The sequence below is a fragment of the Bos indicus x Bos taurus genome, chromosome 13, assembly GCF_003369695.1.
Source record: "Bos indicus x Bos taurus breed Angus x Brahman F1 hybrid chromosome 13, Bos_hybrid_MaternalHap_v2.0, whole genome shotgun sequence".
Taxonomy (NCBI): Eukaryota; Metazoa; Chordata; class Mammalia; order Artiodactyla; family Bovidae; genus Bos; species Bos indicus x Bos taurus.
The window spans coordinates 52,016,195-52,034,370 of record NC_040088.1 but is presented as its reverse complement, the minus strand read 5'-3'; the positions used below and the strand labels follow the sequence as shown (position 1 = coordinate 52,034,370).

The 18,176-nt window shown below is 39.0% G+C and overlaps 1 protein-coding gene across 1 annotated transcript in view; it reads right to left on the bottom strand.

Annotated features, from left to right (window-relative positions):
- The window catches only part of CUBN (cubilin), a 264,785-nt gene that overhangs the window by 53,990 nt on the left and 192,619 nt on the right, over window positions 1-18,176 (bottom strand). The window contains exons 54-58 of the mRNA XM_027559850.1: window positions 17,287-17,474; window positions 13,749-13,905; window positions 11,965-12,114; window positions 5,375-5,575; window positions 2,856-2,985 (exon numbers count right to left, since the gene is read on the bottom strand). Of these exons, the coding sequence (XP_027415651.1) occupies window positions 2,856-2,985; window positions 5,375-5,575; window positions 11,965-12,114; window positions 13,749-13,905; window positions 17,287-17,474 (826 nt within the window). The remainder of the gene's footprint in view (window positions 1-2,855; window positions 2,986-5,374; window positions 5,576-11,964; window positions 12,115-13,748; window positions 13,906-17,286; window positions 17,475-18,176) is intronic.

Below are 18,176 nucleotides of genomic sequence, written 5' to 3'. Positions count from 1 at the left end.
TACTACTCAATTTGCACATTGCCTTCCACTGCAGTGATGATCATGGAAGCAAATGTAAAATGAGTTTCCATCAACCTGGGTGGCTGAGTGACCATGTTAGGAGGTGATTCCTTGCTAGACCACTCTGGACACACTCATACAAGTGAGAAAGAAACTTGCTGAGTTAAGCTACTGTGCTTTGGAGTTGTTTGTTACCACTTATAACCTATCCTGACAGATACATCCCTGACTTTTCTTTTTATTGCTTAACATAGTATTTCTTTTCTTTTTTTATTGAAGTATAGTTGATTTACAATGTTGTGTTAGTTTCTGATGTACAGCAAAGTGAACCAACTATTTAGGTATATATTCTCCTAGATTTTCTTCAGAATTATGGTGGGTTTATTATAGCTTTTTTAAAAAATCTATTTAAGTTATTTGATATCATGTCATTATTTTGATAGGTTCTTCTTCTGTCTCAGATGTTTTTGTTATCTGGTGGGTTGTTTTGTGTGTTTTTGCTAGCCTCTGTTCAGTTCAGTTCAGTTACTCAGTTGTGTCCAACTCTTTGCGATTCCATGGACTGCAGCATGCCAGGCCTCCCTGTCCATCACCAACTCCAGGAGTTTACTCAAATTCATGTCCATTGAGTTGGTGATGCCATCTAACCATCTCCTACTCTGTTATCCCCTTCTCCTCCTGCCTTCAATCTTTCCCAGCATCAGGGTCTTTTCAGATGAGCCAGTCCTTTGCATCAGGTGGCCAAAGTACTGGAGTTTCAGCTTCAGCATCAGTCCTTCCAATGAATATTCAGGACTGACTTCATCTAGGATAGACTGGTTTGATCTCCTTGCAGTCCAAGGGACTGTCAAGAGTCTTCCCCAGCACCACAGCTCAAAAGCATCAATTCTTCAGCATTCAGTTTTCTTTATAGTCCAACTCTCACATCCATACATGTCTACAGGAAAAACTATAGCCTTGACTAGATGGACCTTTGTTGGCAAAGCCTCTGTAATAAATAGCATATAATATGGAATACTTGTTTAAATATCTCATGATTAGAGAGGATTAAGAAAAAATGATACAGTATGTTAAAATGATACAATATGTTTTGGTTGGATGAATGTTTTCAAACTGATGATAAAGATCAAGATGAAAAGTTTCTTAATTTTCTTTAACCATGTGCAACATTTAATGTTCCTGTAATAGAAGAGGGCAAAACAATTACTAGATAACTTCCAAAAATACTTTTTTCATTCTTATTTTCTATAGACAATACATTTATTTTCCACAACATGAATCCATGAACAAAGATAAAAACCTGAATTTCCAGGAGGGATTCAAAGCTTTTTCGGGTTTGTATCATTTTCCCATGACAGCACAGAAAGTATCTGGAAAAACCCATTAACCCAGAAAACCTCATGAAGCTGGCCTATTTTGAGAGCCTTGAAAAATCTGTTTTACTACAGTCTACAACTTCTGCGGTACCTAAGAAAGTATCTGTTTCACAGAATATAGTTTCTTAGAAAGAATACAATAAATAGTTTTCCAGACATACTGCTCTGACCTTTGACTATGGTGAGCCCCAGGGCCTATATATATATTATAGCATATGCTATAATCCTACACATGTGAGAATCAAATATTGGGCCATGATGGCAAATGACAAGAACTATCCCTTAAGCTTCCATTCTTAGCAGGTGATCCCTTCACAGACCTCTTGCTCCTGGCCATCCGGCAGTTGTTGTTTAAGCTTTTGTTCTGAGGACTTAGAGGATTTTTGGCTTTGGGCCATGGCGTCCTTAAACAGTCTCTGGTGGGAGCTGCAGTGTTCTTCAGGATCCAGCCTGTAGCCCCTCCCCTGATAAGACCCATCTTACAGTCCAAGGACCCATTTGATATGTGAGTCTCTGGAGGTAAACTGCAGAGAGTTTATGACTTGGGGGAGAGAATGTGATCACAGTCATATAGGAGGGACAGAGGTAGGAGGAGTCCTAGCCCATTAAGCGTCTATAACAAATTCTATATTGCCATAAACTACAGCAACTTTCGGAGTTTTCCACCACATGCTATATATCACTGAAACACAGGAGTTAGAAATATATTATCTTGGATGACAACAATTGTGAACTTTATCACTTGGAGAACTGCAGGTTACTTTCCTTTAATCAGTCTTGTTGGAAGTAGGCAGGATCAGGGGAGAATTTACTGATGATATAAGATACCTTGTTGAGCACCAGTTTAGAAATATTCTGAAACAGGAATAAAATGAATTTCTTAAGTAGTTAGAAAATTTACCTTTTGAGAGAGCATATGGAAGGATAAAGGACATGTTTTGGGGAGGAAATCTGATAAGGATTTTTTTGACTTTTCATGTAATAGTGTATCACTTTGGAAAAGTTATGTGATACTCCTGAGCTTCAGTTTTCTCTTCAGTACAGTGAGATTAATAATATATACCTCATATGATTGTATGAAGAACTAAATAAGAGAATGGTGCAAGTGGTCATTAAAGTTCTTCATGTATTATATGTCTCCAAAATGAAAATTGCTTTCTCTTGCCCTCCCCACACCCTTTGAGATAGGCTTATAACATTACACCCCATTGTATAAACTCCTTTAAAACTGTTGGAAAACTCCAACAATTGTTTGAGCTGGTGGAGTGCCTGTTTTTCCCTGCATGACCACTGGCTTGTGTGGAGGGTAGGGAGGCCATGTCCTAGGCTACCAGGACCACACCACAGACTCGCTTTCTCTTCCTCCAGATTCTCATACGTACCTCTGATGAGCATCAGTAGTCTGCATCATTAAAGGAATATCTTTTCTGTAAACAGAGCTGAAACAGTTTTCTCAAGAAAGTAATGCGTCTTACGTACTTGAGCTGGATGACTCTGTTGCTTCTGACAGTGATGGTGTAAAGACAGTGCACGTCGTCAGGGTAGTTGGAGTAGGTATACAAAGGACTTTTGATGACTCCAGTGGAGAGATTGAACACACCACCGCAGGCTGGGATAGAAGTGGGGGATATGCAGAGAATGATTATGACTCGAAGCAGAGGAAAGTCATTGTCAGACATTCTTTACTATGTTACCACCAAGAGAGAAGACAATCATTTGTCTCAGAGCAATATAAACCTCCCTTTATTGGGTTTACAAATAATTCATGCTTTCCCACTGCCATGGAGGGAAGAAACAGTAAGAAGCAGGGAAGAATGTTTCAAGGCACCTCTTGGAATGGAATAAATCTGAGCCCAAAATAATGGCCAGTGTGAAGGTAATGAGAGAGAATGTTCCGTGTGTTGGAATAGAACCGTCCTTCTTTTACACTGAAGTGACAGATGCAAAGAGATGACAGTGATGGCTGGAAGTTTAGAAAAGGTGTGCTGAATGCAAGGCGCATCGTGGGCTTATGAACCCAGGAAGGACTGTGATCTAAACATCTTAAATAATATAGATTGGAGTCTCCTATGTCCATGATAGAGTATTACAAGGTGATGTTCCAGAAATCACTTTTGGAATAATGGAGCTAAGTTTCCTTTTTTGGGCTCACATGCATAACTCTTGGGTCCTGTGTATTTCTAGCTAGTCCTGAGACTGGTAAGGACCATATTTACACAAGTTTTACTGAAGAAACAAGGCCTATCCCTTGCCCTGAGGCCAGCAATTAATAGCCCACAACCCTTAGTTATTCCTACTAGGCAATAAAACAACAGCTGTAAAAATGGAATGAAATTCCATTGTAAAAAAACATAGAATTTTTATTTGTTTGACCTCGCATGTAAGAAGGATGAACTTGTATTACCCAGTGATGGAAAGTGCCCTATTCTCACTGCAGCAAGAAAGGTTTATATTTATTATATATTGTGATTCTAAAATTATAGTAAGGTTACTATACTCTGATGATATATTGTCAACGGATGCGTTCCATTTACTTCTGTTAGAAATGATAACCAAATAGTGGCTCCCATTTAAGGTTATAAAGGTTATTTATTTATTTGTCTGTTTGTTTATTTGTCTTAGCTGAGTCCACCTTGCAGAGAAAGCTATCCTCTATGCCCATAAGAATTCACGTGCTGAGACCTCTTGGTACACCTGCAGTGAGTTAAATGTTAGATTTGTGTAGCCATTATTCTATTTCATCTTGTACACAATTATATGGTCTCTGAAAACTATGCCTAAATAACTCCTAAATTTGTCCATTGTCAGGATCTGAAATTTCAATATCAATAACCCTCTTTAAAGGAGACTCTCAGAATAGATAACATGAACCCTTTACACAGTGTTTTAGGAAAATGAGGGATTGAAGACTAAAAGAATATAAAGCAGGGAGGAAACTCTCCATAACACTAGCTGAAGCAAAAGAATAAAACAAACCACCCCTTATCCTTACTCAGCAGACAGCTGGGGGAAGGAATGTTCATGGCTCTATTCTGTTTGTGCCAACAGAACCCCAGAGCCACACAAAATCATACATTACAAATGGAGTCAGGACTTGGGTGGCAGCTAATGTGGACACATTGTGAAGGCCTTCTTCATGAGTAAATAAACATTTTCAGTCTCCTCTGTGGATGGAAACAATAATTTTTTTTTTAAAGAAAATGATTTGACTTTCTACCTTTAGCAATGGGTTTCGTCAAGTAAAGATCAAACAAACATTCTGCAAGATCTTTTTCTGGCCCATGTCATTATTGGAGTTGGGATGACATGGGGGAAAAATTTGCTGTTAGCAAACCAATGAAGTTTATTGCAGGAGAGGAACAGACCATTCAAAACAGGGAAGTGGAGTCTTATGATTTTCAAACAAACATTGATCAAGCTGTCTACCAAAATCTGAAAAGATCTTGGTAGCTACAAAGATCTTTGTCCAATATGTGACTTCTCATCTTGCCTTTGATATAGAGAAGTTGCAAATTATCACATAGTTGAATACATCAACCTTTTTGTTTACTTGTGCTTTTTACATATTGCTAAAAAAAAAAAAGAAAAAAGAAAAAAAAAACTCTTTTCTTCCAGGAGACTATAAAAACATCCCTTACATTTTTTCTTAATTTATAAAGCATTGCCTTTCACCAGAGTTAAAGTCAAACAAGTTACTTTATGCTACATACAAACAACTAAAGGTGGCTAGTCATTCTAAATAAAAATGATCAAAACTGAATCTCTATCTTCCATTTGGTTTTCAAAGAGTAGTTCTGTCAAAGTTTATGAAAAAGGGCCTCCCCATTTTAAAAAGGAAAATACCTAAGTATTTTTAGACCATGTATCTAATTAATAACTTTTTCCCTTAAAGTCTCTGAATCTTCAAGTTGGTCATGTATGAATCACAATTAAATCTCCTGTGGAAATTGCTCAAGAAAGAAAAGAAAATTCCAAACTACATCATTACAGTCACTCACAAGTTATCCTATAGGAAAACTTGAATCCCAAGTCCGTGGTGTGTGCGTTTGAGTAGAAGTTAAGCAGCACTGGACCAGAGGTGGTGAGAGGGGACAGGCTGTCCTCCCCACACAGGGTCGCTAAAGGCGTGGAAGACAAGCTGTAACCCCTGATGATGTGCACGCCGTCATTGACACAGCTTCCCGTTACTGCGGAGTGAGCTGTTCAGGGCAGGGAACAACCAGAAGCAACATAAATAATAATCGGAAGCAATGTAAACGATCACACAAAAATGTGAGGAAGATTCATGCAATTTACACAGAAATTAAAATCAACAATCATTTTGATAAGTCACTATTTAACTCAGTTTCCTGAAGGTTACTTTCACCCTAGTTACCAAGTAAGCACAGGTATGAGGAAACAGGTAGACCTTCACAAGAGGTAAATCCTATTTTGAAACAATCCAGAATTTTCTTTCTTATAAAATGACTCCTTTAATTCCATGATTATAAATAGGAGACAATTTTGCCTTCTGATTGACATCTGGAAATATCTGAAGGCATTTTTTTTTTTTTTTTGCTGTCATGTTGGGGTGTGCCACTGGCATGGTGGGGGTAGATGGATACTGCAGGCCCCCTGCCCTCCCACCACAAGAATGACTCCACCCCAAATGCTAAAGTGCTGCTAGTGAGAAACTTGGCTGTAACAGCGAAGTTTATACATAGATAAGGGACTTCTACCATGAACAGTGGAATAGAAATGCTTGTAACTGGGCACAAATCTATGTCAGTAGAGCTCTGCGTATCACCTCACTGCATTAGATCAAAATATCACTGATTCTTCAATGGGAAGACACTTGGTGACAAAACCATAAGAAGATAATGATATTAAACACTTTTCCATAATCATCAGATCAGATCAGTTGCTCAGTCGTGTCCGATTCTTTGAGACCCCATGAATCGCAGCACGCCAGGCCTCCCTGTCCATCACCAACTCCCGGAGTTCACTCAGACTCACATCCATCGAGTCAGTGATGCCATCCAGCCATCTCATCCTCTGTCGTCCCCTTCTCCTGCCCCCAATCCCTCCCAGCATCAGAGTCTTTTCCAATGAGTCAACTCTTCGCATGAGGTGGCCAAAGTACTGGAGTTTCAGCTTTAGCATCATTCCTTCCAAAGAAATCCCAGGGCTGATCTCCTTCAGAATGGACTGGTTGGATCTCCTTGAAGTCCATAGTCATAGGGGAACCAACTGAATATATTATCAAAATATATGCAAAATTCCCAAGTGGAATGTAGTTAAATGCAACTAGATGATTGTCTTTGAGGGAGAGAAAAAGAACTTAGTCAAGGTTTAAAAAATGTTCTTTAAGGAGCAAGATGTATTTCAAAGTTGAGTTAATGGCCAGGTGGTAGCATTCAATCAGACATGTGAAAACTTGTCAGGAAAAGTAGTTACCTGAAATGGAATGACACTGTTTACATGGACAAGAGCTCATGTCATGGGAAAAGGCACTACAGCCACTCTGAATTTGATCTTCAGTCTGTGATTTTATGAATATTTACTATTGAAATCTTTGAGTATAAAATAATCCTCCATGATTTGTTTTTATGTCTATTTTCCATCCTCCTGAAAAACTGTAAAGCACATGTATTATTTGAAATGGGTAAAGCTCTATCTAGTGTCTTGAAATACAACTTTTATCACATTATTCTGGGCTTCATTACAGAGAGCCATGTTCAATTCTGGATTTCATCATGATTCCATGAACTTGGAGAGAACTGAAAGGAAGCCAAGGATGAGTAATTCGGCAAATAATAGAAACTTGTGGAATTTAGATGCAGACTTCGATTTTCTTTCAGAGTCATGGAGAGGCAGAGATTTAAGAGAGGACTAGAAATAGTGGGAAATCCTTTTTGTTGAAATAGTATAATATTATAGATATGCTAAAGTCTTCCCAGTTAAATAGCAGAGGGCTCTCGGGAGAGGGATGTGAATTGGGGGCAGCTCTGAGTAGCTTCAGGCTGGACTCCTCAGTGGAGGACGATCCCCTGGGAAGGAGAAGCAGGTCCTGGTACAGAGATCAGCTTGGCAGAGTGTGGTCAAGGTCTTGTCAGGCAGTCAAGCAAGGGACCTCACACAACTATACCGTCTCTGCTGGAGCTTGACCAATCTGCATAAAACATCAACAGGAACTATTTCAGAAGAACCATTGCTCAATGCTTTCTAAAGTAGTGAATTGTGAAATGGGCCTACTTTTTGATTTCTTGAGAAACAATTATGGAAGCAAAGAAGTGGTAAGTAGCTGCATAATGCCACTTAAAAAAATTAGTTTAAACGGAGGAGAAATGTGAACTAAGGTGGACGAAAGTTAATTATCCTGCTTCTTGGTGGGAAAAATGGGCAAAAGGAAAAAAAATCTGAAACCAAATTTTCTTTTGTTTTTCCTTTTGGCTTTCTATTATGCATAGCTTGTAAACCAGAACTTATAAGTTAATGAAGGAAAATTAAGGCAAATATTACATAGGATTTGCCAACTGGCTGCTCTCGAAGTCTAGCTCTGTTATTTGTGGGACCTTTGAGACCATCTCTGGAAGACAGAAAGCAGAAAACCCCATTTTCTGTGTCAAGGGACTACTCTCTATTCAGTTCTTATCATTGATACTCTGGATCGGAGAAAAACTGAGTTTAGAATTTGCCTAGTAATTTTAATGATAGAGAAACCAAGACACAGAAGGCAAAGGTTTGCCTTAGGTTACCTCATCTGTGAAGTGTTTTTTTTCTTCTATAAAGTTAAAAAAAGAAAAAAGGCCTATAATCCTCCTGGCACCTTGGAGGCATCTGCTTGGCCATGGGAATAATGAGAACAGAAAAACATACTTTTAGACTGTTCAATATTTGGGAAAGTAAAACGAGTACTTGATGACACCTGATTCCAAAATAAGTGTAAACATTAGAGGTTTCTCTCTCATACTTTCTCATATTTTGTCTGTGTTTGCTGTTTTCTTTTTGACCAAAGTAACATTTTGAATTTGTCAAATCTCTATTTTTATTTCACAGTTTTGGAAGGCACTGTTAAGAATACCCATTTTAGTCTTGAGGTAACTTTAAAAGTCTTCTAAGAGCTCAAATAGAAATTTCTTCTATGACTTTTGACTTCCCTAAAATTTTTATAGTTCAGTAGTGATTGTATAGAAAAGTATGTGGTTCATAGAATGACTAGTATTGGAAATGTAATAATAAGGAGAAAGAGAAACCTAGGCCAACATAAAATACCATAACATGCTTTCAGAGCAACTCAGTTTAGTAGAAAGTAGGTCAGTGAACATTTGTAACCTCTCTGTAGGAAAAGCTTCAAAAAGCCCTCAACTAGCCTGAAAGGTAAAATCTTTCCTAACCAGTTGTTAGTGTTTAGTAGACAGCGTATGGACAAGGGTGTTTCCCTGTAGTATTTCATAGCCTGGAATAGATCATTTTTTCCTTGACAAATTCAACTTTTGTGTCAATCCACCACCAAAAAAAAAGCAGAAATAGAATGTTCATCTCCACCCAGTCAACACAGGCTCTGCTGGCTGCTTGGACTCAGAAATACTTTGGACAGAATCTTTCAGAAACAGTTCTATGGCCTCTAGCAGCTAGGAAGACAGATGCTCCTATAGACAGGCTCTGATTTTCCTTGAGAGCAATTCTCTCTCTGTTTTACCACAATACACTGCACAGGAATTCTTGAGGCTCATTTAGAAGTGGGTGGAAGGTTATTTTTACTGTAGCTAATGGATCTCTAACTTGCTGATGGTATTCAATGAACTATGGTATGGATATGATTAATGATAAGAATCTAATTACAAAATAAATCTGATTAATGTTGCCCTTTTGGGGAATCATCATGATTCATTTAATCTAAGCCAGAAAATGACTCACTAAGCAGTTTGGAAATGCTGAGTACGTGTAACACTAGAAATGTCACAAGACATGATCATAAGGATATGATCTTACACAAAGTAATCTTTTCAATTGGGCGATTCTGAGCAAATCCATCAGTAAAGAAGAAATCACTGAATCTGGAAAAACCAAATATCTGTTCGCAGGTGACTCACATTAAGGTGTGTCTGGAGATCCTGACTGGTGGCACCAAAAAGAACAAAACAATGGCCACTCTGGGACTTCCCTGGTGGTGCAGTGGTTAAGACCCTGAGCTCCTAACATAGGGGGCCCAGATTCTATCCCTGGTTGGGGAACTAGATTCTGCATGCTGCAGCTAAGACCCAGTGCAGCCACATAAATAAATTTAAATAATAAATATTTTTTAAATGGCCACTCTGATGAATTATCATTCACAAGATATGTTTCTACAGGCACAATCTGACTTTCACAAGTACTATTTTATATTTTTGCAAAAATTACAGTGATTACCAGAAAGATTAAGTAGTTTGTACAAAGTCATGTCATTAGCAAGTGGCCATTCTGGCATTGAAACCCGTCCTAAAATACCCCCCATCCTAGGTCAGGTAGTCCACAGTAAGCTCAGCCCTTTACCCTACCTGGTCAACTAAACTCAGGGAGTTACTGTTCACCCTAAATACAGGTTGCCTTCTAATCATACACATACCATTGGTTTTGGCAGTGCTGTGTGTGGCTATTTTACACAGTATATTTGACAGCATCATCTTTTTTTAGTCTAAATTACACCGCCTATGACATTCTCGTGTTTATGGAATTTAATGAGAACAAATGCATATATAGGTGCACAATCCAAGCCACATGTTTCTGCCCATCTTATTAAAATAACTTTGTCTCAATTAGAAAAATAATAGAAAAGATATAATGTATGGTGATGAATTTAATTAGATTTATCATGGGTGTTCTTTGGAAGGAATGATGCTAAAGCTGAAACTCCAGTACTTTGGCCACCTCATGCAAAAAGTTGACTCATTGGAAAAGACTCTGATGCTGGGAGGGATTGGAGGCAGGAGGAGAAGGGGACGACAGAGGATGAGATGGCTGGTTGGCATCACCGACTCGATGGACGTGAGTCTGCGTGACCTCCGGGAGTTGGTGATGGACAGGGAGGCCTGGCGTGCTGCGATTCATGGGGTTGCAAAGAGTCAGACACGACTGAGTGACTGAACTGAACTGAACTGATCATGGTGATCATTTTGAAATATATATAAATATTAAACCATTACACTGTACACCTGAAACCAATATAATGTTACATGTTATACTTCAATTTTTTAAAAAGTTTTTGATAGTTTTTAACTCATAAAAGAAAACAGAAAGGTATAAAGAAGGAAATAAATATCACCTATCAATCTATGACACCATAGTAACAACTTTTAAAGTACTGCTTAATAGCCTTACAGATTTTATTCCTACACTTCATTTTAAATTAAAAAATTGGATTTTTATATAAACTGCTTTACCTTCCCCTAATATGAATACTTTATAAATCATGAACATCTTTTTATATTACTGGAATTTTGTGCTAGGAAATGCTGGGAAGATTCTATCTTACTTCTTAGTCCATTTTTACAGTGACAGACATCAATGCATACTTGGCATTTTCCAGCAAACACTTGTCAGAAACTACAATATGTAGAGCTATAGGAAAACAAGGTCATAGAGAAAGGATCCAGTGAGAGAGGCTTCATGTAATTTATCAACATATGAGTACTGATATGTCATTTTTATTTTTATGAGATATGAATTTTCTGGAGGCTGAATATTGTAGAACATTTTGCCAGATTTAACTTTACATGCCACAGGAGACCAACCCAAACAGAAGCAAATTTTGGTTGGACAGATGAAGCTTGGCAAATGTACAAATTAATTGTGATTTAGAAATGAAAAGTTAATTTGTAAAAAATATTAAGATGACTGAGTGGTTGAAGGTGCCCATCTTTTCTCTGTGGTGTGACACCACCCAATTAAATATCAAGTTGTATCATGTAGTCAGAACCCAACTCAAACCACAGCTCCACTGGCCCCTTTGCCAACAGTCAGGAGTAAGCCCAAAGGGGTGATATGGTTAGCAATTTCCCAATCCCTGTGGAACTGATGAGGATGAAAAAGGAGAGGAAAGGGTATCTCACAGTTATATTTCATGAAACTAGATCACAGATCTTTATTAATGTCAATAATTCATTCACTCAACATTTACGGAGTACCTATTGATACTTTGACTCAGTGGTGAAGTTTCTCTTGCTAGTTAGTTCATTGTGTGTGTGTGTGTGTGTGTGTGTGTGCACACATGTGTATGACTGTGTGTAGGTACATGTACCTGTGTGGAATAAATGCAAATGAATAAATTAGAAACCATGATTAACATGTAATAGATTTCAGACTTACTTTCTTTAGGCCATTTACGTGATGATGCTTGTGTTCTTAAAGCTCTTGCATTATTTTTTTTTTTTTAACCTCTGGATGGAATATATAGGATGATATGTATGTTCTTCAAATACTGGATGGAATTTTATTCAAGTTTACATCAACTCCACTCTCATATTTTTCATGTTTTCTTCAAATGGTGATTTTTAGACAATCTCGGTCTCTACTTATTGCTCGTTCACTTATTTAGAACCAACTGTAATTTACATAAAAATAAACTTACCTTCCAGATGGAAAGACACCAAAGTCAAGAGGATCACGGACAGGGGACTAGCCTCTATGATGTAGGTGCAGTTCATATTGTTGTCATATTGCTTTGGGTAGTTTGGAGAAACGATATAACCTGAAGGGCTCGTGAAATTTCCCCCACATCCTACATGGGAAGAAAAAGGTATTCTCAGAACATTTGTTCTCCCAGACAGTAACTCTTCATCAGTGAGGAAAGCCTCAACTTCCCTAGGCTCTCTACAGCCAGGGTCCCCAACCTCTGTGATCTACTGCCTAATGATCTGAGGTGGAGCTGATGTAATAATAATAGAAATAAAGTGCACAATTAATTTAATGCACTTTAATCATCCTGAAACCATCCCCCATGCCAATCCATGGAAAAACTGTCTTCCATGAAACTGGTCCCTGATGCCAAATAGGTTGGGGACCGCTGCTCTAAAGATATATTCTCTGAGACACTCCAAATGGAAGCAATGGTAACTAAAAGAATGGAGCTCTGATTTAAAAATAAGTATGCATGCAAAATTAGAACAATATATTTTTTAGAAAATGATGCAGAATTTTGGGCTAAGTAGAATTTTTCCACATATCCACTGCAAATCTCTCAATTTTAAGATGGTAAAGGATAACTTAGCAAAGATTGAAGAGGATTCATGTAGCTAAAGGAATAAAACGGATGAGAAGTGACCAGTGCCTGATAAATACACTGAAGTTTTTAAGTACAGTATTATATTATAGAAAAACATGTTCTTCTCATTATCATTGTAATATGGCTGTAAAAATAATACCTGCTTTATAAAATGGTTAAATTTACTAATCCCATCTCTTTAACAATTTCTCACATGATTCCCTGGTGTTAGAAATAAAGAGAACTACCTTTTTTTTTTTAACCAATAAAATGACATTTATTTTTCTATAACCACTAACTAGTTAATCCACACACTCCTATCTAACATAGATAGAAAACATCAGTATTCTTTTAAGCTGTTAGTAACACACACACACACACACATACACAAATACAATGAACCAAGTGAAGGCCTAAAATCAGGGCTGGGGTGCCTTTCATTAATTCCTTTACACCACCCTCTTATTCAAGTCTGGATACCTGTTCACTGTGTTATTTCCTCCAATTCCTTTCATCAAACTTTTTCCTAAACAGTGGTTTGTAAAGAGTGGCTACCTGATTTAACTCAGTCAATAATCATATGCACCACTGTGTCTCAGTCTTGAAAACTCCACGCCTCATTATTCTACCTGGTAGGAGTAGCCACCAGAGAAGGAAGAGAAAATCCTTAAGAAGGTGACTGTCAAGGTTGGCTGAGCATGAGAATCATCTGGGTGAGAAACTAAAACATGTAAGTCCCTGGCCAGGGAAATTATGAATTCAGACAAACTTGGGGTGAAGCCCGTGTTTTTACAGCCCCAGCTGAGTCCCATGCAGACAGGTAAGTGCTGCGAGCCAGGAGTGCTGATTGGCTACTAATGACAGCCTCCTGGACTTTGCTCAATTCCTGCCCCACTGCGGATTTCAGGGTCCATTTCGGACATTCGCGAGTGGCACTCAAGCCTTCTACATCATTTCTCTAGTGAGCTACGGTTGAATTCGGTTCCATTCTCACTGAATTGGAAGGAAGGGTGCACTCTCGGGATCAGGTGATTGATTCACTTAAGCCCTTCCCCAGGGACCTAAGCAACCGTGGAGCAGACCCTCACCTTCCCAGGTCTGCCCATGGCAGCCACGCCCTTTCAAGGACCCCCTCGTTCTGTACTACTTACGGCTCACGAAGGAAGCAGAGAAGCCCTGAGCCGGGGCCTCCTGAGACTGGAACACGGCCGTGAAGACGTTTCTGGGCGTGGTGATGGGCCTCGGGGCCACGTTCCCGCAGCTCGTGGCTAACAGGGTCTGGCTGGACTCCTGAGTGTCCCCCCACACCTAACAGAGCCAGAAACAGGACTTAATGCCCCAGGCTTTCCCTAGTCAATGGTTAAATGTGCCCAGGCTGGAACACGACAGGCACTCAGATGTGTAGAGACTGAAACATAATGGTAAATAAAACAAATGCATATCTGCAGTATTTTCTTTTGTGAACCATTAAAGCTTTTTTTTTTTTTTTTTTTAATAGCACAGCCCATTCTTGACTCTTCCAAGGAGACTGTGCTCATTTTTGTGTAGCTAGGCCATTTCCTCTTGCATGCTTCTAGTTGACCTGATTTAGCTGAACTTGCCCAATGCCCAACTAAGGATTACCTAGCCCAAGAAGGCAAGAAGGGCATTGGGCTTGGATTGGTCTTACTTGACTACTCAACATTTCCTTCACATTGAATTACTCATTCTAAACTTATCACTTGCAGGAATGTTCCTTGAACACAGCCATAACACATCAAGCCGTTATAGACATTTCTATTAGCAAATTGGCCCAGAGGAAGAAGTGGGGGGGAGACCAAATGCAGAGCACAGATTTACTATCAGCTCTTCAAGGTCATATCATTTCAAGTGAGTTTCAAACACTGCATATCCTGCTGTTAGTCAGCTTACTGAAGTCAGATTATATTTGCCATGTATGAGATATGGGAGGTGCATGGGGCTGGAACTACTGAGAACAAGAGTGAGGATATTCTGCCAAATATCTAAGATCAAAATAAGCATTAGGAAAGAAATGTACACCCACATTTTTCCTAACATCCCCTTTATGTCCTCCCACTCCCTGCCCTTAACTATCCAGGGAGACACTATACAGAAGTTTTCTACCCACCTTCTGTACCATATGTATTTTTAACTCTGTGAAATTATAAACATGATTTACTGAGAGATCTGCATATACTCTTTTACAAACATCACTGAAAAGGAAAAATGATCAGAGCTAAAACTTTTATGAAAGCATCTCAACTTCTTCAATAAGGAACTTCAAGAATCCTCAAAGGTGTATGCTTTCCTGAAGTCATTAATTATGGATCTGACATCTCTACCTTTTGGCCCAGAACATAAGTTTTATCATGATAATAATGGTAAGGAGTTATTAAATATTCATTGCTGCTGTGTCAGTCAAGATCTCATTTCATTGCCTCTATGACCTAGAACTCTTAAATATTAGATCTACAAAATGTTACAAAACTGGCAGAAATTTTCTGACTTTTCTTAAGGTTTGTACAATTCAGCCTGGCTGCATGTGATATTTTATCACTCAAGTGATTTTTTTAAAAAATTATGTTTATTGAGTACCTGCAGATTCACATGCAGTTGTAAGACATAGAGGAATCCCTGGCACACATTTCCCAGTTTCCTCTAATACTGACATCTTGTAAAACTATAATTAATATCATAACCAGGAGGTGGACTTGATACAGTCCACCTGTCTTTCTCAATTTCCCAGTGTCACTTGTATTCACACATGTGTGTGTGCACATTTGGTTATACACCAGTTTAGACAGTAAGTCCCCTACACACGAACCTTCAAGTTGTGAACTTTTAAAGAGCGAATGTGTGTTCACATGTCCAATCACATAGGTCAGTTCACATGTCCAGCATACATTGTCATTTGCCTGTATCCTCTACAAGCGGTTGTGCCTTCATGTATTTTACTGTAGAGTACTATATAGAGTGTAGTAGTGCAGCATCTTTATTTCAAAGTCCAGGATGTCCAGAAGCAAGCATAAAAGCAGTGGTGATGTAGTTGACTATTGTACTTTTCAAGGTACTGTACTGTAAGATTCAGTTCAGTTCAGTCACTCAGTCATGTCCGGCTGTTTGCAACCCCATGGACTACAGCACACCAAGCCTCCATGTCCATCACCAGCTCCCAGAGTTTACCCAAACTCATGCCCATTGAGTCGGTGATGCCATCCAACCATCTCATCCTCTGTTGTCCCCTTCTCCTCCCACCTTCAATCTTTCACAGCATCAGGGTCTTTTCAAATTAGTCAGCTCTTCGTACCAGGTGGCCAAGTATTGGAGCTTCCACTTCAACATCAATCCTTCCAATGAACACTCAGGACTGATCTCCTTTAGGATGGACTGTTTGAATCTCCTTGCAGTCCAAGGGACTCTCAAGAGTCTTCTCCAACACCACAGTTCAAAAGCATCAATTCTTCAGCGCTCAGCTTTCTTTATAGTCCAACTCTCACATCCATACATGACTACTGGAAAAACCATAGCCTTGACTAGATGGACCTTTGTTGTCAAAGTAATGTCTCTGCTTTAAAGATGTTTATTTTTTGTTTGTTTTTTTATGTATTATTTGTGTGAAAAGTTTTATAAACCTAATACATGACAGTACTATATAGCTGATTGTATTAGCTGGGTACCTAGGCTAACTGTTGGACCAATTAAGAAATTCTTCGGTGCTCAATTTCCTTTATGGTCCAATGAGCATCGAAGAATTGATGCTTTTGAACAGTGGTGCTGGAGAAGACTCTTGAGAGTCCCTTGGACTGCAAGGATATCAAACCAGTCCATCCTAAAAGAAATCAGTCTTGAATATTCATTGGAAGGACTGATGCTGAAGCTGAAGCTCCAATACTTGGGCCACCTGGTGCGAAGAACTGACTCACTGGAAAAGACCCTGATGCTGGGAAAGATGGAAGGCGGGAGGAGAAGGGACGACAGAGGATGAGATGGCTGGATGGCATCACTGACTCGATGGACATGAGCTTGAGTAAGCTCCAGGAGTTGGTGATGGACAGGGAAGCCTGGCGTGCTGCAGTTCATGGGGTTGTGAGAAGTCGGACATGACTGAGTGTCTGAACTGAACTGTAATGAATGAACAAATTGGACCTATAAACACACTCTTCAGATGGAACTCATTCATACATAGGGGACATACTGTACCATCACCTTCAAGATACTGAGCAGCTCCAACTCCAAGGCTCCCCAGAGCTGCCACTTCTACTCATTGAGTAGTTTTTATATTCCAAGTATTGAGTACTATATATGTTATTGTATCATATCACCTCTAATGCTAAAAACATTCCTACTAAAGTAGGAGTTATTCTCTTCATTTTACAGTTGAGTGATTTAAAACCCAGATGTTTACTTGGCTCAGAGAGGAACATGCAGGCGGTAAATGCAAGGGAGGTGGAGTCCAGGCCAATGTTCTTTCCACTAAAAGGTGTACAGGCCCTCAGAGACAGAACATATAAGATCCAAAAAAGCGTTTTTTTAAATTCCCAGTGGTTGAGGTTTCTCACTTTTTCATTCAAGAAATCCAAGCAGTGAAATTGTCCTTCTCCTACTTTGAGAGCAATGAGTCATTTCTAATCTAAACGTTTACGTTCCTGAAACCAGCTTGGCTCCCATTAAATACACAAGCACACTGACCTTCACAAAGCTGTTCTGACACTGTCCATCCCCACTGGGGATGAGGAAGTTGTTGTCAAAGCTGATCTCCAAGTGTTTACTTTGGTGTGTAATGACTGTCCAGGAACATCTGCTGTTCTCGGGAAAATTCTGAGGCCAGTGAGGGGATCTGATTGTACCATTGTTCAAATGAAGTACTCCACCACAGCCTGAAAAATTGTCATGGAAATAGTCATCACCTTGTGAAGAATGTAACAATTTTGGTAAACCCAAGGCTTCTGGAGAAGACACATTTCTAAATGAGATGTCAGGGCATCTCTCCTTACATATGAGTCTCTGACCCTTGGGGCAGGTCCACAGCAAGGACTGTCAGCAAATGTAAGGTCAGTGAAGTCACAGGAACCTTCAGTTGTTACTGTTTGGTTACCCCTGTACTGAACTCACCTGATCCCATTAGTCCATGCCAAAAAGAGAATAGACTTCCACTCTGTCATCAAACAAGAGCAATAATTTTTACTCCCCTTGAGGCTCTGGTGGATTAATATTTGTGGCCCAACAATCTCAAGCTTTGTTTTTTACTGCCACAAACACATGAGAGTGCAAGTCTATACTTATTTGCAATTTTACTCTAACATACATATGTAACATGTAATTTTAATCTAACTTAAACAGGACAAAACGATTTTGAGGAGGGGAAAACTTTTCATTAAGCAACCTGGTTCATTCACACTGAAATGCCAATGGATGAAAATTACATTACAGGGATTAAAAGAAAGAAAAACCTAGAATTATTTTGTAATATTTAAAATATGTTCTTAAGAGACAACGAAAGAAAAATATGTGAACTTAAAACAAAATGAAGTTAGAGTTTTCTTTGTATCTTTTGCTTTTAAACCCTAGGGAAACTAGGG